General features: G+C 42.5%; 1 protein-coding gene across 2 annotated transcripts in view; it reads right to left on the reverse strand.

Moving 5' to 3' along the window:
* The window catches only part of WWC2 (WW and C2 domain containing 2), a 136,365-nt gene that overhangs the window by 60,827 nt on the left and 51,145 nt on the right, over positions 1-24,393 (reverse strand). For both annotated transcript variants that reach the window (XM_081521964.1, XM_081521965.1), the window contains exon 2: positions 1,811-1,920. In XM_081521964.1, coding sequence (XP_081378090.1) covers positions 1,811-1,920 — 110 coding nt within the window. The remainder of the gene's footprint in view (positions 1-1,810; positions 1,921-24,393) is intronic.

A 24,393-nucleotide genomic window follows, 5' to 3' on the forward strand; every position in this document is an offset into this window, starting at 1 on the left:
AATGTCACGTTGAGAAATACAAAACTCACTCTGTAAGCAACAGTGTGTGGCGGAAAAGTTCTAAGTAAGGGCATGAAAGGATCTTAGTTATATTTTAGGAAGATCATCTGAGAGAAATGTGAGGTTCTCTTATCAAAAGAGTTGATATGATTGTGCAGAAAATTTTTTGGATGAAAGATTATATATTAAGTTTTAAAAAAGCAGTTTATAAAACTGTATGTGATATAATTCCACTTGATGTAAAAAATATATTGAAAACTGTGTGTGTGTGTGTGTGTATGTGTGTGTGTGTGTGTGTGAACATGAAAAGGTCTGGACAGACACACTGAAAGGTTTAGGATACCTGGTTATCTCTGAGTTTTCTTCCTTTTTTTTTTTTTAACCTATAATTTATACTTTTCTCCTAAGCACATGTATTGCTTCTATGAAAAATATTTTTTAAATTTTAAAATATTTTTTAAAGGGAATGGCACAAAGTATTTAGGGTCTGATAAGGCTAAGGGAGCAAGTCTGAAAACACAGGAAAAAACCACATTCTGTATCTTGACTGAGCAGCAGCTGCAAAGGAGTATATATTTGCCAACATTCATTGAAATACATGCTTAAAATTTGTGCATTTTTATATGTAAATAGACCTGAATTACTAAAAGACAAAAGAGTTAAGGTACAACTCTGACTCTATCAAAAAGTGATTTACTTCTGGTTACAATGATAATATCAAAACCTTACAGATAGTACTTCATAATTACCTTCTATTAATAGTTAGTTACAAACACCCCCATCAATATCTGTACGGAACCCTGACTTCACACGCACAGCCGCTGAAAGGTGAATTCTACCACAAAACACTTAGGGCCTAAAGTAACTATCATTGTCAAGGTCAAAACTTTTACTTCTAGGTATTTAATAGTGTGACATAGAAATAGTATCGAACAGCCAAACACTCTCTAATTTTTTACTGAAAAAAAAAAAAAGAAAATAATGCTGAAACTAAACAATGTCAAGACATAACATATGTGTAGACCAGCTGTTAAGAGAAGAACCTACAATTTCCTCCCTAAACTACTTCACAGGAATGTCTTTAAGATTAATGAGATAACGGATCAGAGCCTTTTTAGTGGGAAGACTACTTGCTGTGGGTAACTGGGGCATTTCGGGGCACAGTAAATCCGCCAGGCCACTGGGATCCCATTACCGTACCAAAGAAAAATCGGAGACCTCAAATTTTATATTCTGATCATCAAGTTTTTAAATATTCAGAACAGTGTTTTCTGAAGCATAATTTATAACCGAAATGCACTTTAATTTCTTTAAAAACAAACAGAAAGCTTTTTAATCTCTGCGTTACACAACAAAGCTCTTCGCTGTTCTAACATGGAAGAATTTATCATGATACAAGGCACCCAAAGGCGGAAAAATAAAAATGCAGTCACCATCCACAAGAAGTTCACAATTTAGTGAGGAAAAACCTACAAAGAAATAATGTGAGGGCAGTACAATGAGAAAGTAGCCAGTACTATAGTCATACCTGCACAGGGCACGTCATTAGGAATGGGGGAGGGGACTTGCAAGGTGGAGGGTCTGGTGCCCTTCCAGGCAGACAGACAGACAGACAGACAGACTCCTCTCTCCTCCTCTGCCCCCATAAGCCCAACAAAACTTCTAAAATGGACATTTCTGTTAAATATGGAAAGTGAGGGTTTGAAATAGAGAAATTAATTTTGTAAAGTGTTTGCTCTCCTGTATGACTCTAGATTTAGGGGGGTTACTTGTCTGACATGCTTGTTTGTACTGAAAAGGAAAAACTCACTGTTTATGTGATCGATGTAGTAGACACCAATCTGAGGGTCGAACCCGGCTTCCCATCCCCACGGCAGCTCATCGCCAACACAGTCAGCGAACGACAGGGGCTTGGTCAACCTGGAACAGACCAGAACAAAGGCACAGGTGACTCTTTACATCCAATGCACATGTCGAAGTCCAGCACCACCCGCATGCTAAGCATCCAGGCTGCATTTCCGTTTTGTTCTTTACTGTTTCCGCTACTGTGCTTGAAATCTTTAAAGGAAAAAAAGGAGGGGGGCTAAAATGCAGAGATGAATATCCAAAAAAGTAGCAAGTCATGATATCTTTTGAAAGTTCACAGCCTTAAGACTGGCAGAGAAATCTGTACAATAAATGAATAAGGTCATCTTAAATCAGGAAGAACCCCAAGCTGAGGGTCAGGATGGCTGGGACACACAGTGAGCTTTGAAGCTAAATAGCCATCCCACTGAACAGAAAAGGGCTTCCCAGATGGCTCAGTGTAAAGAATCTGCCTGTTAACGCAGGAGCTGCAGGAGGAGTGGGTTTGATCCTTGGCTTGGGAAGATCCCCTGGAGGAGGGCATGGCAACCCACTCCAGTATTCCTGCCTGGAGAATCCCACGGACAGAAGAGCCTGGTGGGCTACATACAGTCCATGGGTCGCCAAGAGTCAAACACACATGCTCAAGATAAGATACACATCTAGTTACACCAACTACAGATTTGGCTGCTCTTCTATAAATGAACTCGACTGCGAGGTCCGTGAAGAGCTCTCCTTGAGAGGATGGACAAATAGGTCTTATTTTTATACTTGTACTTAATAGTCCCTCAACAATATGTTTAATGGAACCAAACACACAAAGTATTAATATTTATATATCGACGTGACCTCACCTTTTGAAATGCCTTATACTTTTTCTTTAAGCCTTAAAACTAACAGGAAAACTAGCTATCTAAGCAGAGTATGGGTTTTGGACTTTATTATGGGTTGATTTTCTCTCTCACTTCCTTCATTTTCGCTTCTCAGATTTTCCTTGGTTGTTACAGCAGCCGCAGGCAGGCCAGCACCAAAAACTGGTGACCACCCTGCTGTAGGGTGGCCAACTTCAGGTGCCATCTCTGCTAATTTAACGCTCGGGCCCCATCAGCACAGTTCCAAATATGAAGTCACCGGGACTCTGTGATCCATGCTGGTGAGTATCGGTGATTTCACAGTGCAACTGAGATACAGGTCATTTCTAGAATCGCATCATTCATCAAAGTAACGAGCTGTGTTGTGTTTCAGAACTCTGGGAGGAAAACAGGAAAAGGAAGGAAATCCTTTCTTCCCAGGCGTGGGCTGCAACAGCCCTCTTCTGAGGACGTGGTACACCAAGGATCCAAAGAAAGAAGCATCTCCTTTTCTCAACCTTCCCTGAGCATGAAATCTACTTCTGGACATGGCTGCAGGGGTCCCAGCCTTCTGAAGCAGTCCAGCCCAGAGAACAGTCATGAAGAATCCCCTCCCAGGACCGACCTCAGGGCCAAGTCACTTCATTTCCACCAAGGGAATGATTTCTAATTCCCAACTTAGTTTTTTTTCCTCTTTAGTCTCCCAACTAAACCAATCATTTTCCATGTTTTCATTTTCCAGTAGTCATGTATGGATGTGAGAGTTGGACTATAAAGAAAGCTGAGCATCGAAGAATTGATGCTTTTGAACTGTGGTGCTGGACAAGACTATTGAGAGTCCCTTGGACTGCAAGGAGATCCAACCAGTCCATTCTAAAGGAGATCAGTCCTGAATATTCCTTGGAAGGACTGATGCTGAAGCTGAAACTCCAATACTTTGGCCACCTGATGAGAACTGACTCACTGGAAAAGACCCTGGTGCTGGGAAAGACTGAAAGCAGGAGAAGGGAACAACTGAGGATGAGATGGTTGGATGGCATCACCAACTTGATAGATGTAAGTTTGAGCAGGCTCTGGGAGTTGGTGATGGACAGGGAAGCCTGGCGTGCTGCAGTCCATGGGGTTGCAAAGAGTTGGACATGACTGAGTGACTGAACCGAACTGAAAGCAATCATTTTGAGAAAATGATTTTGAGCCGAGAGCTGTTTATTCCCCAAGTTTTTTCTAGAGCTCTTCTAGATATGGCCAGTACATTGATGAGTATCGTGGCCAACATCATACACCCAAGCTTGCTGTTTACATCAAGTGAAAGTAGGTGGCTGGTCTGGCCACTGTTGTAAAGGTCAAGGGTCAGTACATCATAGGGCATTTGCATTGTAAGAAACTGACTTGAGGAAAGCTTCTTTTAAACCCCCCATTTCAACACAGGAGGCTTTTCTTCAGTTTTTTTGAGGACTAGTGTGGGCATTGTATCTACTTGGGTGGCAAGGGCTGCTAAGAACTGTCATGACGCCTTTTCCATTTATCTCCAGGACTTGTGGCTCACTAGGATCCTTTAATGATCATCTTGTGTACCATTGCCTGGAAAATCCATGGACGGAGGAGCCTGGTAGGACTACGGTCCATGGGATCACAAAGAGTCGCACACGACTGAGCAACTTTACATCTTATCATTACCCTCACTTTTTTTTTTTTTAATTTACAGAAAAGGTTGAATTACATTAAAAAAAAAATAACCTATAAGGTGGGGCTATCTTATTGGACAGCCTTCCCTACCTCAGTTTCTCTTCATTTTAAGTGGTGGTCACAACCCCTGTCTTCTTGCAATGTAACTACTGGCTAAGATGAATGAAAGGATGCTGCTGCTGCTGCTAAGTCGCTTCAGTCGTGTCCGACTCTGTGCGACCCCATAGATGGCAGCTCACCAGGCTACACCGTCCCTAGGATTCTCCAGGCAGGAATACTGGAGTGGGTTGCCATTTCCTTCTCCAGTGCATGAAAGGGAAAAGTGAAAGTGAAGTCGCTCAGTCGTGTCCGACTCTTAGCGACCCCATGGACTGTAGCCTACCAGGCTCCTCCGTCCATGAGATTTTCCAGGCAAGAGTACTGGAGTGGGGTGCCGTTGCCTTCTCCGAATGAAAGGATGAGGACGGATTAACTCAAGAGCGTCTAGGACATGGTTAGGCAGTCAATGAATGTTGGCGATTATGAGCCCAAGCATGACACGTGAATTCTCTCTCACTCTCCAGGGGAACGGAGTCAGGCAGCACAGTGTACAGCTCTGCGTTTGTAATGAGTTCCCCAATGATGCTCAAGCTGTTGGTCCCTGGACCACACTTCTGAGAACCATTGTTTAAAGGCACATTACACAGCCCCAATCCACCCAGTGATAGAGAAAACGAAAACAAACCCAATTTAAAAATGAAATTGGAGGGAGTTCCCTTGTAGTCCAGTGGTTAAGACTCTGTACTTTCAATTCTTGGTTGGGGAGCTAAGATCCTGCAAGACTTGCAGCATGGAGGAAAATAAACAAAACAAAACTGGAGACAAAAGCCTATGCTTCAGAAGTCTCTATTATGACAACTATGACACGTTTAGCAAAATTAGTAGCTTGCTAATTCTCAAATTTGGGCCACTTTGTTTAATTTTAGGTAAACTTTTTTCCTCAAAGAACACTTAAATAATTTCAAGATAAGTTCCTCAGAAACAAGGTTTTCTCTTTCTCTCATCTTCTCACTTATAAATGAAATACACAGTAACAAGTATTCAACATTATTAGTCATCAGGGAAATGCAAATCAAAACCACAGTGAGGTACCCACTAGGATGGCTATAATTTAAAAAACAGAAATACCAACTGTTGCTGAGGATGTAGAGGAATGGGACATTGTTGATGGGAGGCTAAGATGGTACAGCCTCCATAGAAAACAGTCCAGTAGTTCCTCAAAGAATTAAACACAGAATTACTGTATAAACCTGCAGTTCCACTCTGAGGTGAATAACCAAAAGAACTGAAAACAGGTACCCAAACAATTACACGTACCTGCAGGTTTGTAGCACCACCAAAAGCCAACAGGTGCAAAGAACTCAAATGTCCATCAGTGGATGAAAGGACAAGCAAAGTGTGGTATATATGTGCAATGGAATACTATTCAGCTATAAAAAGGAATGAAGTATCAATACCTGGAAATACTAAATATGCTACAATGTGGATGAACCTCCAAACATGATGGTAAGTGAAAGAAGCCAATCACAAAGGTCACATATTATAATTCTTTGTATATGAAATATCCAGTATAGATAAATGCATGCAAATGGAAAGAAGATCAGCGGTTGCCAGGGGCCACAGAGAGGAGCAATAGCCAAGTGCCCATCAGTAGTAGAGTGATGGAAATGTTGTGGAACTAGAGGGAGGTGGAGGTTGAACACCACTGTGAATGTATATATGCCATTGAATTTTTCACCTTCAAGTGACCTATTCTGTGCTTTGTGAATTTCACCTCAATAAATTGTTTCATAAAATTAGTAACAAGTTATAAGAATGCCAAGACTCTAAGTGATTATTTGGAGTAAGTAAAATAATAAAAATATGGGAAAATACTCAACTTCACTAATAATAAAAAGAAATGCCAAATAAAACAATAATGAGGCTTGATTTTAAGACTCTCAGGATATCAAGTTTGTGTTTTGTTTTGCTTTGTCTCAAGGATGAAATTCAGTTCTGGTGGAGGATGTGGGAAATCAGTTCCTTTCATTTATTGCTGGTGATTCTGTAACTTGATACATCCTTTTAACAAACAGTTTGGCAGTATTAAAAAACCATTACACTGTTGATCCCATGTAACCCAGGAGTGCAATTCTTACACAGTGTTCCCCGAACCCCGTCCCACCTGACCACCCCCAGAAAGACTCAGGAGCTACCTTAAGCATCTTACTGGGTTCTTGTCTTTCTCATCAGCCTATGGGACTGATGATCTCAAGCCTAGGGCCCCTTCAGCCTTCTCTGCATCTCTAGCCCAGCGCCTTCCTTGCATGCAGTGGCAGAGCATCTGTGCTGGCTGAGTGGGTGCAGCTTAGAAAGGAAGACAAAAATGAAAACAAGGACACCGTGGAAGAACTGCCATTTTAAAAAATGTTCAGTTTACACAGATGTAACGGTACACTGCATTTACTAAAATAATAATATGAAGGTTGATATTAAGATGATAGTTGACCTTACATCATGGGACAGGATAGGAGAAAAACATCTTTAAAACTTGAATCAAACTGGTCTCATAATTTATTTTAGTTGACTATCATTACATTATGCATCAGAAATGAATAGCTAAACAGAACACAGATTCTTAGTTACAAAGGGGGCAGAGAATTTATTTCAGGTGTTTTAAAAATTCAGCAAGTTGTTTTTTTTTTTAAGTATTTTACCGGGAGAAAACACAGAGGTCAGCAAACACTTTAACCTGTACCTCTTTTCTCTGCTAAGTGCCAAGAAATGTTTGCTTGCCGGATTATTCGGTTTTGGAAAACAGTTTGAGAATTTAAGTGGATATGTTGGCAAAGAAGGTAGGAATGTTTGAAAGAGGAAGAGGGCTTAAGAGATTACTGTCCAAACAAACAAAAACCCACCACCACAGTCTTGTTCTCCTACCTAGAGTTTAAACAGCACACAACCGTTACAGATTGCATCACAGATAATAGCTGTTCAAGGACCAGGATGGGAAGAAGCTTGACATTCACTCTGTAGAACATACCCATCACAACAAAGATATGACACACAGCTCACTCACCCTCTGTGTGGACAGGACCTTGTTAGAGTCAACCTCTTTCTTACAGAGATCGACTAAATGAACCTAATTTACTTTTATCAAAACTTAAGGAACTAGGCTTCCCAGGTGGCTCAGTGGTAAAGAACCCGCCTACCAATGCAGGAGACATAGGTTCGATCCCTGGTCTGGAAAGATCCCCTAGAGAAGGAAATGGCAACCCACTCTAGTATTCTTGCCTGGAAAATCCCATGGACAGAGGAGGCTGGTGGGCTACAGTCCGTGGGGTCTCAAAAGAGTTGGACACAACTTAGTGAATAAAATAAACAACCACAAAGTAAGCGAAGGTTCATTTACCCATATACCACCATTCCTCAACAAGGTAACTGAAAGGGGGGTGGAATCTAATAATGACCACTAAAGTTCATAATATTTCTATATGCTTATTTGCTTCTTTTGTGAATTGTCCTTTTTAAAATTATGTTGTTTGTCCTTCTTAACGATTTGTGGCAACTTTTAATATATTTTGATATTAATCCTTTGTCAAGCTGTAAATGTTTTTCCAAAGATATGACTTATCCATAAACTTTGTTTATGATGAGTAAAAGATTGATTATTTAAAAGTGTTAGGCTAATTGGATAGCCAGTTAGGGGATAAAAGCTAGATCCTATCTCTTCCTTACAACAAAATTAACTTCAGATAAATCCAAAGAACTATAAGTGATACATGAAAATAACTGAAGTATGAAACCCACTGCAAGAAAAGATACGCAACAATTCTTTAGGACTTCTGGATTCCACCCCTTAACCTAGTGTTTCAAACTGTAGCCCCTTAACTCTTGCCACTGAAATAAATACAATGAAAACAAAATTGTAATAAAAAATTTTAGCGGACTGCTAGCAGCAGCTTTGAGCTGATGGCTTGCTCTCTTTGTTAAAAAGGCAATTAAATATTAGAACAACAGACTGGTTCAAAATTGGGAAAGGAGTATGTCAAGGCTGTAAATTGTCACCCTGCTTATTTAACTTATATGCAGAGTACATCATACAAAATGCCGAGCTGGATGAAGCACAAGCTGGAATGAAGATTGCCAGGAGAAATATCAATAACCTCAGATACGCAGATGACACCACCCTTACGGCAGAAAGTGAAGAGGAACTAAAGAGCCTCTTGATGAAGGTGAGAGAGGAGACTGGAAAAGCTGGCTTAAAACTCAACATTAAAAAAGTGAAAATCATGGCATCTGGTCCTATCACTTAATGGCAAATAAATGGGGAAACAATGAGAGACTTTTTTGTGGGCTCCAAAATCAGTGTGGATGGTGACAGCAGCCATGAAATTAAAAGACACTAGCTTCTTGGAAGAAAAGCCATGACAAACCTACACAGTGTATTAAAAACAGAGACATTACTTTGCCGACAAAGGTCCGTCTAGTCAAAGCTATGGTTTTTCCAGTAGTCATGTATGGATGTGAGAGTTAGACCATAAAGAAGGCTGAAGAACTGATGTGATGTTGGAGAAGGCTCTTGAGAGTTTCTTGGACTGCAAGGAGATCAAACCAGTCAATCCTAAGGGAAATCAATCCTGAATATTCATTGGAAGGACTGCTGCTGAAGCTCTGATACTTTGGCCACCTGATACTTTGGGAAGAGCTGACTCATTGGAAAAGACTCTGATGCTGGGAAAGACAAAAGGCAGGAGGAGAAGGGGACGACAGAGGATGAGCTGGTTGGATGGCATCACCGACTCAATGGACAAGAGTTTGAGCAAGCTCTAGAAGATGGTGATGGACAGGGAAGCCTGGTGTGCTGCAGTCCATGGGGTTGCGAGGAGCTGGACACAACTGAGTGACTGAATAACAGCAGCAAGTATTAGAAAGGTGCTAAAGAAATAATATTAGCACCATTAGATCTCCTTGATCTAATAAGAAGACTTGAAAAGTAGCGGGGAGAAAAGCCTAAAATTTATTTAATGTGATTTTTCTACTCCACTGCACCTACCTGGGGAAATACAGTCCTAGGCTGAATAGAAGACCTCAGCAAGGAATGCAGACCTGGGACAAATTTTAATTTAGGAAAGCCGACCTGAGAGTGATCCACTAGTCGCATAAAAGGAGCAGGTCTCAAAGTGTGGTCCCTGAACCAGGAGCGTCAGCACCACCTGGAACCTGGGTGGAAATTCAAGTTATTAAGTTCCTCCCCGCAAACTACTAAATCGGAAACGGGGAGGACGTGACCATGCTCTCCACAGGATCCTCAGGGATCCTCACGCCTGTGAGAGCTGCGGAGAGGCTGAAACGGAGCCCAGTCTTCCCTTTCACCACTGGAGAGGAGGCGACCGCAGTGACCAGGAGGAAGGCGACTGAGCTGGGGGCAACGCAGAGGGCAGGGAAACGAAGTAACAGGATTCGAGGCTCCTGGGGCCGGCAGCCCTCCCAGTCTCCGGATATTTGAAAGCAGAAAAGCTGGGTAATGAAATGCTGGGGGTGTTACTCAAACTGTGCTCAACAGACGTGAGAGCAGGAGCTGAGCAAGTCTACAAGGCTACGATTTGCAGTTTCAAAGGAGTGTGTTGATACCAGCACAGGTAAGCAAAATGATAATCAATTAACGTAAAAATGTGCCGTGTGCCGGCTGCCAGAGGGACAAGGCAGGTGAGATGTGGGGTGAAATTTCCAGGCGGAGATCAGATAATGGGTGAGATGGATGAGCCAGGCAAGGCCTTTGGACGTGCCCACTTTTAAGGGGAAAAAAGGAGGTTCACCGTAAGGATGCCGAGGAAACCGACTTCAACTGGAAGAGGAAAAACAACCACAAGACACGTCAGTCTTTAGTCTTTTTATTCCTGCCAATAGGAAGTAACAATAAAACTGCCGACAAAGAGACATTTCATTCATGCGTCCGTCAGGTCTTCCGATGTTTACCGACAGCCTCTTTCAAGCTCTGGGACACACGAGACGCACGAAGTCTGGCTCTGGTCCCACCGCTGCTTCTGCAGACCACGAGCGCCTGCCCCTAGGTGGGAGTTGCACAGAAATCGCCTGGCCAGAGGTGGCTAAATGTCTGCTCTGCAGACAAATACGCTTGGACTGTGCCTCCCTGCTGTGTTATGGGTGAACACCAGTGTCTTTGTGACCATGGGCAGAGCTCAGGAGAACACAAAGTCGTCCTTGTAACGACAACACGGGGCTAGGCTCCCGGAACCAAAGTGCCCATTTCTCTTTTATGTCTGGAGGCTCAATGTTTGTTACAATGGGATGAAACCTCCAGAGTCCGGGAAAGCCAGCCCGCGCAGAGACCCCGTGGCCGCGGTCTCTTTCCTTTCCACTGAGTCCATGGTAACTACCCACCTTCGTGCCCCTGGTCACTCTGACCACAGGAAGCAGCTACGGGTCATGCTGGAATTCAATAATCCCAAGCCTAGAGCTTTTTTCTTTTTTTCCCATAGCATTACTGAAGTTTAATTTATATACCAGAAAATTTGCCCACTGTAAGTGTACAAATCAGAAATCTTTAGTAAATTTATATAGTTAAAACCACCCCATAATCTAAGTACAGCAATTCTGACCACCCAAAAAGATCCCCCTGCTCCAGCTGTTGTGCTTAGTTGCGTCTGACTCTTTGCGACCCCACAGACCTGTATCCCGCCAGACTCCTCTGTCCATGGGCTTTCCCAGGCAAGAATACTGGAGTGGGTTGCCATTTCCTTCTCCAGGGGATCTTCCTGACCCACGATGCCGAACCCCTAAATCTCCTGCACTGGCAGGGGGATCTTTTACCACTGCACCACAGGGGAACTCTGTCTCCCCCGCCCCTGGCTACCGCTAATTTACTTTCTGTCTCTACAGATTTACTTTCTGTGGAATTTCATACAAACGGAAATGTGTGCTGTCTTGTGTCTGGCTTCGTTTAGCATGTTTTAGTGGGACATCCACGTAGTCTAAAGACTGATTTATCTTTCTTCCTGCCTCCCTACGACCTGTCCTGTCCACCGCAGGAGTCTTTGGGGCCCAGAACAATGGCTACCTCCAACACGGGCTCAACGACTGTCTTCTCTGCCTGTCCTCTCTGCTGAGGACTGCATCTGCACTGATGGACGCCACGCCCAACTCCCCATCCCCCTCAGTCACACTCTAAAGCCCTCTCAGGGTATAGGCTTTTGCATTAAAAAGTGCCAAAAGAATCACAGATTTCTTTTCTTTTTTTTAAAGCTACAGGAATGGAATTCTGAGAATCAAGTATCGGAAAACGAAGAAATGTTCGTAAGTGGCCCAAGGAATGGCGCTAACATGCTACAAATCAATTCCATCCCCAGCATTTGGTCTGCTGGCTAAACACATGACTGGATTTCTTTAACTTATAGGAAGACTTTCTGCGGCAGTATTTCCTCGTGCCCTCCAGCCTCTCTTTTCCTCTGGCAGGGCACCAGGTCCTCCGAGCGCTAGGAATTTGACGTGTGGCATGTCAGGAATGCCTGATAACTACACTCACTTCGGAGCTCACCCATTAGTCATAAACAGAAATGCCCTTTGAGCTCAGACTCAAATTCAGCTCGAAGCAAACAAAAGTCATGAGGCCAAGTGCTGGCCAAGCACACAGGCTGCGGTCGGGTGGGCTGAGAAGGCTCTAAATACAGCTCTTCATTGCAGCAAAGACAAAGACCGCTTCGTTATAGAAAATGTTAACACACCCAAGGTGCGAAGCATTGCTTGGTTAGGTTTTCGGTTAGTGACACCTGAGTGAGAAACACCAACCATTAAAATTACTTTATAAATATACTAGAGATGTTGGATGACAGATGTTACATGATATGACAGGATTTTTAAAAATTTTCCATAGTTGTAATAATTGGTATTATGGTTTATAAGAGAATACTTCTTCCTTGGAAGATGCATGTTGAACTATTTAATAGTGAAGGGTCATGATATCTGTAACTTACTCCAATGTTACAGCAAAAAAACCCTAAAAAACCAACAATACACACACATATCTAAACAGAGAGGGAGGAGAAAATAAAAGAAATGTGATAAATTATTCGTCAGATCTACAAATTTTTCACAATAAAAAATTAAGGAAAAAAAAATACCTCATTAAGGAAATTTCAATAAACACAACAGATTCAATACATTCCATCTAGAAAACTGCAAGAAAGGGATTTTAAAAAATCAAGCACAGAAGGACAGAGGGCAGGTCTGGGGACAAGAGCCACAAAATCTGGGCTGGTGGAAAGTCGTGTGGTAACTGAGGTAGCAGAGAAACAGGAAACCTAAGTTGGCGAGGGAGAGCCAGGCAGCTGATTGAGCCATGCTGCAAACCCCTGAAAGGTCTGCGATTCCGGCTTCAAGGACCTCAGACAGTTGGGTATGTCTGTGGAGGGCTGGCCAGAAGTCTGTTAAGAAGTACCCAGCCCATCAGCCTGCCTTTGCCCAACCTGGGTGAAACTGAAGGTTTCCTCTCTAGAGAGACTCAGCCATGGAGATTCTGCACTTCCTGGCAGCTGGTACAGGCGCCCCATCCCTACTCAGAACCCCTGGTAGGGGGGCTTGCATTTACCAAGTTGTATCACTCAGGTCAGGCCAGGTAATGAATGCTATAATAAAAAACAACACCAAAGTCTCAGTGGCTGAACACAGCAGACTCTGATTTCCCATTCAAGCCAAGTTCAAAGTGGTTCTGGATGACTGCCTGCTGCATCTGGCCTCCACAGTATAGCTCAGTGTTCCCGGATATACCTCGGGTGACTGGCACCTCCATTACAATATTAGATAGATAGATCAGATCTCGATCGGTCGGTCTTGTGGGTGGGGGTTACATGTACCTCCATACTGTTCACATCCCATGGCCAAAACACATCTCTTGGAAGCAGGGAAATTAATCCCCTCATGTGCCTGGAAGGAGTGGAAGAACCAGAATGATTGGTATTAGCTATTCTAAGGCAAAAGTTAAGAACACTGGGCCTCTTAAATAAAAGCAGAATTTAAAACAAATACACTAAAACAATGAAACAGGCAATTTAATGCACAGGAGAAAATTTCAACTTTGTTCAGAGAAAAGGAAATTTAATCAATTACCATTTTCGGAGAGATTTAACAGGCCATCCAAAAATAAACATTTGGAGAAAGAAATTTAAAACCTTTGGAAATGAACAATATGATAGAAGAAATGATCCTATCTATTGAAGTGTTAGAAGATTAAGAAAATTTCCCAGAAAGTTAGACAAATATAAAGAGAATGATAGACAAATTAGAGGACCAGTCTTGGGGGGGTGGGGGTGGGGAGAACGTGGGGTCTACTATCCGAGTAGCAGAAGTTCTAGAAAGAGAGAGAGCAAAGTACACACGAAGGGGATGACATTATCAAAGATGCAATACAAGAAAATTTCTCTGAACTGAACAACTGGTTTCTTGATTATAAATAGCTCACCCAGAAGAATTGTTTGAAAAAAAAGTCCACGTCAAAGCACAATACTGTGGAATTTTAGAACATGCAGGTAACGAGAAGAGTCTAAAAGCTTCCAAGAGGAACTAGGTCACCAAAAAAAAAAAAAAAAAATCAAGACTCAGAAAGGCTAGGGCTTCCTAGGTAGTGCTAGTGGTAAAGAATCTGACTGCCAATGCAGGAGAAAGGCTATACACTAACAACACATTTCTGAAAAAGAAATAAAAAAAAACAATCTCAATTACAATGGCATCAAAACTAGTAAAATACCTAGGAATAAATTTAACTACAGAGGTGACATACCTCTACTCTGAAAACTATAAGACAGTGATGAAAGAAATTGAAGATGACAGAAATAAATGGAAAAGTATCCTGTTTTCATAGATTGGAAGAATTAAGATCGTTAAAATGTCAATACTACCAAAAGCCATCTACAGATTCAATGCAATGCCTATCAGGATAACAATGACTTTTTTGTTAAATAGAAGTAAAGAAAATACTCCTAAAATTTATATGGAACCACAAAAGACCTTGAACAGTCAAAGCAAACTAAAGCTAAAAGCAAAGCTAAAAGTCAACAGCAAAAATAAACAAATAACTGAATTAAAAAAATGGGCACAGGACCATTTTTTTGGATGGTCTTCTTTGGAATTTTTTCCAAAGAAGACACACAAAAGGCCAACAGGTACAGGAAAAGATGCTCAACATCACTAGTCATTAGGGAATGCAAATTAAAACTGTGATATCACCTCAGGAGTGTTAGAATGGCCATCACCAAAAAGACAAGGGATAACGAATACTGGCGAGGATGTGGAGAAAAGGAGACCCTTGTGAACTCTGGGTGGGACTGTACAGCCACTACTGAAAACAGTATGGAGGATCTTCAAAAAATTAAAAACAGAACTACCATATGGTCCAGCAATTCCACTTCTGGAAATATATCCAAAGGAAATGAAACACTAACTCCAAAAGGTATCTGTGCCTCTACATTCATAGCGGTATTATTTATAATACCCAAGACATGGAAACAACTTAAGGGTCCATCAATGAATGAATGGGTAAAGAAGTTCTGCTATCTGTCGATTCATACATAGCACAACTATATATATGCGTGTGTGTGTGTATACATGTATTATTCAACTTTAAGAATATGAGGAAATCCTATTATCTGTGCCAACATGGATGGACCCTGAAGGCATTGCTGCTGCTGCTGCTAAGTCGCGTCAGTCGTGTCCGACTCTGTGCGACCCCATAGACGGCAGCCCACCAGGCTCCCCCGTCCCTGGGATTCTCCAGGCAAGAGTACTGGAGTGGGTTGCCATTTCCTTCTCCAGGGCATGAAAGTGAAAAGTGAAAGTGGAGTCGCTCAGTCGTGTCCGACTCAGTGACCCCATGGACTGCAGCCCGCCAGGCTCCTCTGTTCATCGGATTTTCCAGGCAAGAGTACTGGAGTGGGGTGCCATCGCCTTCTCCACTGAAGGCATTAGGCTAAGTGAAATAAGTCAGACAGAGGAGGACAAATTCTGTATGATCTCACTTATTTGTGGAATCTGCAAACAAACAAACAGCAAAACAAAAAACCCTCAGTAAAGAAAAGAGACCAGACTTGTAGTGGCCAGGGGAGGAGGGTGAGGGAAGAGGGAGTTGGAGAGAGATGGTCCGAGGCACAGACTCCCAGCTGTAAAGTGACTGAGTACTAGGGACGTGACGTCGGGCATGATGACCACACTGACAGCAGGCAGTGAGCCTGCTGTGTGATCCACGGGGCAGTTGTCAAGAGAGTCAATCTTTAGGGTGCTCCATAAGAAGACAAGTTTTTCTTTTCTCTTCCTTTTCCTTTTAGTGTATCTGTTGAGACACACTATGAGATAGCTGAACCTATGGTGGTGATCGTTTCACCATATATGTGAATCAAACCATCATGCTGTATGCCTTGAACTGATAAAGTGCTGCATGTCAATTATTTCTCAATAAAACGGGGGAGGTGGCAGGTGGGTTGGGCGGAAAGAATCAGAAAGGCACCAGACTTCTCAAACACAAGATGGGAGGCTGAGAAGTCAGTAGAAAAATATGGTCACATTTTTTAGGACAAATTACTTCCAATCTGAAGTTATACCCCCAGGTAAAATATCTGTCAGGTATGAGAATAGACAATGTGGCATTTTCTGAGATGTAAAGACTCAACCAATTTATCTCCTAGGTCTCCTTTCTAAGGCAACCCCACCAAAATGAGAGACAAAATCAAGAAAACTGGAAGACATGGGTTTCAAAAATTTAAGTGTTTCAACTTCTAGTAAATGGACATCCCACGAGCCTACGATACACACAACGGTTCCGTTACGTGACTCACCAGGTAGAACTGGAGTCCAAGAACAGAAGGAGCAGCAGCTGTGAAACTGAGAGAATACCTGTTGTGCTTAAATGTGCCGAACGGAGACTCTGGCAGTAAATGGGTGACAGGGACACAAAAAATTAAGCCAATGAGAAAAAAAAAGAGACAATTATTAACTAGGGACAGAACCAAAGGAAACTCAACCGTAGTACACTAGATCGGTCATCCAGAAACAATATTTACATAGCCAGAAAAAATGTAAACACTGAATACTGATTTCATGCTGAAGCTGAAGCTCCAGTACTTTGGCCACCTGATGCGAAGAGCAGACTCACTGGAAAAGACTCGAATGCTGGGAAAGATTAAGGGCAGGAGGAGAAGGGGGTCACAGAGGATGAGATAGTTGGATGGCATCACTGACTCAACGGCCATGAGTCTGAGCAAGCTCCGGGAGACAGTGAAGGGCAGGGAAGCCTGGAGTGCCGCAGTCCGTGATGTTATAAAGAGTCGGACATGACTGAGTGACTGCACAAGAACAAATAATATTCCAAGGAAGAAAGGAAGGGGACTGTGTACCTGGGGAGGGTACCCAGGAGAGCGGAGTCCTCACCCCCAGTGGGAAGTCAGTTCTCCGAAGCTACTAACTAAAAAATCAAGACATATCCAAGTGTTATTTAAAAATACAAAGGAATACCAAGTGAAGTGAAAGTCGCTCAGTCGTGTCCGACTCTTTGCGATCCCATGGACAAGCCCATGGAAATCTCCAGGCCAGAATACTGGAGTGGGTAGCCTTTCCCTCCTCCAGGGGATCTTCCCAACCCAGAGATGGAACCCAGGTCTCCCGCATTGCAGGCAGATTCTTTACTAGCTGAGCCACAAGGGAAGCCTGACTACCAAGAAAACTCATTAAATATGTAAAAGTGGTTGACTGGGAAAGAGTGGTGGGTCAGTCTGCCTCCCGAATCTGATGTTTTACGCTGATGTTGTGTCAAAGAGGACCCACTGTTTTCTGGAAAACCCACTGTTTTCTAGAGAGTGGAAATCACTCTCTGGCCAGCACAGCAACTGTTCACCTAATGTTTTTGTCTTTTTTTTTTTTTAAGTGAATAAGCACCTGGACTGTACATCTGGAAGCATCCTCTCATCATTATTTCTGCTGCGGCTTTATGCTCATTTTGTCCAACAAACCCACTACTGTCTTCTCTAAGTACCTTGAAAACCCATTTTCCAAAGAGAATAAAATCAGCCTTTTGAAGTAGGCTCTTCTTTTGAAGCTCAGATTGGTATCCATGAGAAACTATTGATAGCCACTTCCTTACATAGGTGAACAACGACCTGATTGTTTATGCTAAATAAGCTAGAATCGGGTTTCAAAAATTTCTGGGGTGAAAACATATTATTTTGATATTCATATTGAGTATTCAACTATCAGATACTCAGTAATTCTCTGGTTTACAACAGAAAACTGTAGCACTTAACACTTTCATGTCTCTACCACAGGTCTTGAATCTCCAAAATTACCTCCTTTAATACAAAAACTATGTGATATAAACTACCTGGGTTTATATGCATCAAGATTTATACTCCATCACTTGGGTATACCAGGGTCATTCCAAAACTGTATTTCAGAAATTCTCTGATGGTCATCTAAAAATATAATGATAAAAAAACCTAAGCTAACTTTCCAAGAAGTATAAAAAATATGACATGTCTGTCTTTTCTTCCTCAAACATCTTTATAGTAATGCATTTAATTACAATGAGTACCAAAAATGTGATTATGTAATTAAAGCTCTTTCATGCCAATGATTGCTAAGCTTGTTATTGTTTGATCAATCTTGTTAATTTTAATATTTCTAAAAGTTTTTAAAAGTACAAAGATACAAACTTCATCATACTTTATGCTATGAAAAGGATATTTCATATTTAGAGATAATTTTTTTTAAAAACTCTTGTAGTTCTACACATGCCATGATTTAAAATCCTGTTTCAATGTGTGAAAATGGTATCTCGCCTCCTTGTTTTAGACATCTATCCTGGACAATTTCTACTACAGCCGGCGTGTACCCTCACACTCAGGGACAGACAGGGAGGGATGACTGGCTTAACAGTCTTTCCTTAATGTCTGTTTTCTTCAAAGAATTTCTAGGCACCAGACACTTAAAAAAATAAGCTTCAACATCCTTGACGTTGAAGTAGACGTTTTTCACTCCATCACATCTAAGCCAAGACACAGATACACGGATGTGTGGACCAGAAGTAACCGTAGAGTCTCCCCAGATACAGCTCTACAGTGAACTGAAATACCCATCACACCGAAAATCAGAGCATCTGGGTTTGACGCTGTCTTTTCCAATAACTTGCTGGGAGAGCCCTAACACTTAGCAATCTCTTTGACTGTTGCTTTTCTTCAACTATAAAACAACGGGGTTTGACTCAAAGACTCAAAGTCAATTTACGCTTTCAAGCTTGATGATATTTTAGATTTTGCGACCTCTCAGTTGTAATTCATATCTTATTTTCCCACTGATTCAGACAGAAATCTAAATGATCCTTAATTGGCAGCTGTTGCTGTTCAGTCACTAAGTCATGTCCATCTCGTTGTGACTCTTCTGTCTTCCACTGTCTCCCAGAGCTTGCTCAAATTCATGTCCATTGAGTCGGTGATGCTATCTAACCATCTCATCCTCAGCTACTCTCTTCTCTTTTTGCCTTCAATCTTTCCCAGCATCAGGGGCTTTTCCAATGAATCGGCTCTTCACATCAGGTGGCCAAAGTAGTGGAGCTTCAGCTTCAGCATCGGTTTTTCCAATGAATACTCAGGGTTGACTTCCTTTAGGATTGACTGGTTTGATCTCCTTGCCATCCAAGGGACTCTAAAGAGTCTTCTCCAGCAACACAATTCAAAGGCATCAATTCTTCGGCGCTCAGCCTTCTTTATTGGCAGTGACCCCTAACAATTCTGTTTCAAACCCTTGTGCCCCCCAAAAAGCCCTTCACTGTTTCTGGCAGGAAATACAAGGATCTTTTCAAATCTTAAAAAAAAAAAAGAAAAGAAAAAGCCACTCACTGACTTCTAGTGCCAACTACATAAAATCCAAGGGATGTGGTCTGGCATTTAGGACATTCAGAATCTGACCTCAACCCACCTTCCCAGCTGTTATCGCCAAAGAGTTCCTTTCTTGTTGCCAAAGCTACAAACTGAACCTGTTTTTCTTTTCTTTTGGCTGTGCCACACGGCATATAGGACCTTAGTTCCCTGACCATGGATCAAACCCAAATCCCCTGCATTAGAAGCAAAGAGTCTTAACCACTTGAGAAGTCCCTAAACATGTTTCTCTCAAGAATACCAAAGTCTTCGTGGTGCCCATGTGTTTTGCTCATGGTATTATCGTTACCTGGACTGCTCTCTAGCTCCAAAGGGTCAAGTTTTACCTGATCCTCAAAGCTAAGGGGACCATATATCATCCAAACTGGGACAATTCTGACAGTGACAGGGGATGCTAATTGGTAGGACACCAGGAGATCAGGAATAAACTGGGGCTCCCCCAACACACCGGGACATGTGAGGGCACGCCTACAGGAAATGTCTCTCCTTCCATCGACACAAATCGCACTGGAAATTTGTATCCCCTTTCGAAGATCATCTCTGCTGTGCATTTGAGTTATGGGTGTAACAGTCTTAATCATGAAATGATTTGGTGTCTGACTCCCCACAATGCCTGGCACATAGTGGGTGCTCAGCAAACGTTTGATAAATAAGTCTTTTCGTAAGCCCATGTGATTCCAGTAGACAACATTAGGTTCTTTCAAGTCAGTACAGGCTCTTGTATAACCAGCACCCCCATTCACATAGAGAGGAGCCACGCTCCTCGGTCACCTCACAGACCCGTCTCCCACAGGGATGGCCCTGTGCACACTGCAATGGGAATAAGGGTCCTGTGGTTGGGCGGAAGCACGCTGTAAACATGCGCTGATCCGGGCCTGCTTCACCCCTGGATCCCAGCTCCTCCACGTGTCAAAACATCCTGTGCAGTAAATACAATGAGTTCCCATTTTACGAACATCTTACGGTTCACAGAAATGAAGAGCACTGTCCAGAATGGGCTGCTAAGCGAGGAGCCAGGTCTTAAATCCAGACACTGCGACCACCAGGACGATCCTGGTCCCCGAAGGACAGTTGCAATGAACTCACAGATATGGCATCTGCATAACAGAAAACATCAGCCTCAGCCCTGAATGCAGCAGGCTACGACGCACAACTGCCCCAAGGGTCTGACGCAGTTCTGCCGATTTTCTGGAAACGAGAGGGAAAAAAAATCTTTCAGTAGCTGCTTCTTTCAGCTACTGGTATAGATCGAACGGGCTAAGTTAGAATAGGGAGAAGAAGAAAAAAAAAAACAACATACGTAAGAGAAAGAGAGAATTTAACACATTACGAAACTAGAAGGAGGAAGTGTGTAGTGTCAGGGTATCAGCGGTGCTCTGGGTCTGCCCCGAGCACACAGCACACTGAAGACACACAAATGCATCAGGTTACCTCGGGGACACGATAAAGCAGGCACTTTATCATCTGGAATGTACCCCCCGAAGATGGACACTTCTACTAAAACAGAAAGTCTTAACGAATTTAACCAGAGCATTAAAAAAAAAAAAAAAATCAAACACACTTATGTTTTTGTCCAAGTATTTTCATGACACCCTATTTCAAACACCACACATAGGGTTTGGATGAAAAATTAAATCTTGGACTTGGTGCCAGTTTTCTAAATTTCCTTCATTACCTATAGGGCTTTTGCATTCTTTCTTTGTAACAGTAATTAAATTTCAGCCCCAACGGGCTTCGCTCCCGTTTGCTGAGTCTGAAGGCATGAGAAGTATGTAGCGTTTATACAACAGGAAATCTCTAAGAGCATGCTGCTGAGGTTTCCTTCCCCCACAACCCCTCCACACCCATTCCTTAACTGCCTTCAAAAGGCCTGCTGTACTCCTTAAAAACGAAACACACGTCGCCCACAGAAGCAGCGCACCTACTCCTTGGTTTGTTCCGACACCACCGCTGAGGCTGGACGTGGCCTGGCTTCGACAGCTCCTCGAGCCAGTCCCTGACCTCTAATCCTCAAATACTGCAATGCCACACAGGCCAAATATGCTTTTCTGCTGTTATCAGAGTGGAATTTGGGAGGAAAAAAAAGAGCTTACCAACTTGGCTTTCCACTCTCTACATACCAAACCTTCGTCGAGAGGCCCTTCCACGGCTTGATGAGAACGTGCCTCTGACTCTTCAAGTTGGGAGAGGCCTTTCACCCCTGCCCACCCACACCCCGAACCCCTGATCCTCAGATCAGCACTGCCCAACCGTGGTCTGAGCTCCCATGGGTGTTTACCCAGTATATGTGAGACTCTGGAACAAAAGGAATGTTTCTTGATGGTCCATTAGAGGTAAAGCTTGTGAATATAGTGCTGAGATGAGGCTAACATTTATTAGTTGTTAATGCCTCTGCAATGGGCTTCCCAGGTGGCACTAGTGGTAAAGAACCCACCTGCCAATGCAGGAGACCTAAGAGACACAGGTTCGATCCCTGGGTTGGGAAGATACCTTGGAGGAGGGCATGGCAACCCACACCAGTATTCTTGCCTGGAGAATCCCATGGACAGAGGATCCTGGCTGACTATAGTCCAGGGGGTTGCAAAGAGTTGAACACAACTGAAACGATTTATCACACATGCAATACATCTGCAATAGTCCTCAGTAACTCTTAGTAGTACTTCTGGTTTATGAAATGCCCCCAGTGTGCCTTTTCTACAGGGCATCATTGGTCAGGATAAGTATCATTATGGCAATGAGGGTATGGAAGTCACCACTGGAGGCTGTCACACAGAACTGGCAGCCAGCCAGCCATAATTTGCCTGGTTTTTTGAAAACATCTATCCATCCTCCCAGAAGCCAATCAAGGTCAAGGAATACCAAGGAGGTCTGAGTTCACTGAGAAGCATCCTCAAGATATGGTTTAGGGTCAAGCTGGTCTAAACCAGAGCTCTTCGGGGACCCATACCCACCAGAAAGGACTTACTCCAAAGTCATATGTATCACAGGGATTTTCTCCAACAGTGTAGACTGCCTTAAGACTTTTCTAAAATAGTCTAGATTTTTAAGAAAGCAGAATCTCTAGCTTACTTCAAACTTTCTCTGTCTTTTGAAGACCAGTTCCCAATCTCTTCTTTCTTTTCCCATTACTTAAAAAAAAAAAGTTGAATCACATAATCACAGAGGACACTGACCTGCCATTAAGTTATAATATTTTACAAGTAAAGTAATAGGCAGTTTAAGATTATGAAGTCTTACTAAATGAAATTTAGAGCAGAAAGTGAATTTCTTATATGGACCTTCCTAATTGCTGCTCACATAAATTAGTTTGTCCAAATGGCATGAGAGAATTTTAATTTCAGTTCCATTTTCTCATTACCTTCAAAAACTCTAAAACTACCATTTTGTTAAATTGAGTCTGTCCCAACTGAATAGAGTAATTCAGGGGCTTAGCTCACTTGTCCACTGGAACACTAATTTCATTTTTTCTAAAATTAAGACAACCTGTAACATTAGAGCAAACCACGCCCACTAATCTTGCCACCTTATTCAATAATTCAAGTCTATGTGTAATTACGTTATAAAATTATAAGCTAGATCAAAATCACTTTTGCATAATGATCTAGAAAATACCTAACATCTCTTCATGAAATTGAAAACATTTAGATTCAGTTTAATAATTTTGGGCACTATCTACACACAATAACACAGTCAAGACAGAAGAGACTTCCAAAGTCATTTGGGTCAATTCAAACAATCAAATGAAAAATAATAAAGGAAACAGAACACATTCTAATTTACACTGGAGTTGGGTTCCAAAAGTTCATTTATTATAAACCAGCTGCTTGAGCTCTTGGGTTACTTACGTGCTTAGGCCCCCAAATCAGATCACAGATGTCTCTTAAACCCACAGTTTACGTAAAGAAAGCTCTCTGCATCTTCCCTGTTGTAAGACATGTTTTATCACTGGAAGGAGGATCTGTCATTCTGTTCTGAGCACTTCCATCAGCTGAGAGGAGACACTTTCCAGCTCCAGTTCACCAGGTCCTGCAGCCCAGGCAAGCTGGGAACACAGGGTGTGGATTATATAACCCCGGGACATCGAGTCCACATGTCTCCCAAGACTCTCGCCTGCTGATCTCTGTGTAGCCATTCGGATGCGGCTGCTTGCTTCCCTTTTTACTGTCATCACTGCCTCTCACCATCCAGAGCGTTCCTCCTTTATGTTCACTGGAGAAACGATCTCATCGCTTCCTTCTATCCTCTTTGCTCCCTACTCCCTGTTACCGTGATATCCTAAGGCTTCCCACTGCTAGTCTCTTAGGGGCCAGGGCTTCTCTTCCTTTAAGTCATCTCCTCTCGCCAAGGCGCTATAAGTGAAGTGAGAGTCGCTCAGTAGTGTCCAACTCCTTGCGAGCCCATGGACTATACAGTCCATGGAATTCTCCAGGCCAGAATCCTGGAATGGGTAGTCTTTTCTTTCTCCAGGAGATCTTCCCCACTCAGGAATTGAACCCAGGTCTCCTGCATTGCAGGCAGATTCTTTACCAGCTGAGCCATAAGGGAAGCCCAAAGTGCTATAGGAGAAGAACAAAACTTGAATGCTGGAAATAATAATGCCTGTTGGAACACAAAAGAACGAGGAACATGTTTGAAAAGGCAAACGTATAAAAGGCCTTTGATAAGACCTTGGGGTTAATGATGGGACTCAAGTACATGCTCTAGGAACCAAAGATCACCACTGAACTAGATTAACTAGACTTGGCAATGGTACGGGGTGGGGGGAAGTGAGACGAGTTGGGTGATAGAGTTGAGTAGCAGAGTTGTCCCTTTTGAGTCAGAAAACCTAAAAGCCCCACAAAAAAAAAAACAAAAGAAAGAAGGAAAAGAAAAGGACATCTTTGCCAACATTGCAGACTAGAAACAAGGCCAGGGTAGTGAACAAGGTATCATGTATTGGTTTGAACAAAAAGTTTGTTTGGGGTTTTCTGTACTATCTTATGGAAAAACCCAAATGAACCTTTTGGCCAAACCAATAGAATAATGGGTAACATGTTAATGGAAAACACCATGAAGAGTCT

The sequence above is a fragment of the Giraffa tippelskirchi genome, chromosome 8, assembly GCF_054371585.1.
Source record: "Giraffa tippelskirchi isolate mGirTip1 chromosome 8, T2T-mGirTip1v1.2.pri, whole genome shotgun sequence".
NCBI lineage: Eukaryota > Metazoa > Chordata > Mammalia > Artiodactyla > Giraffidae > Giraffa > Giraffa tippelskirchi.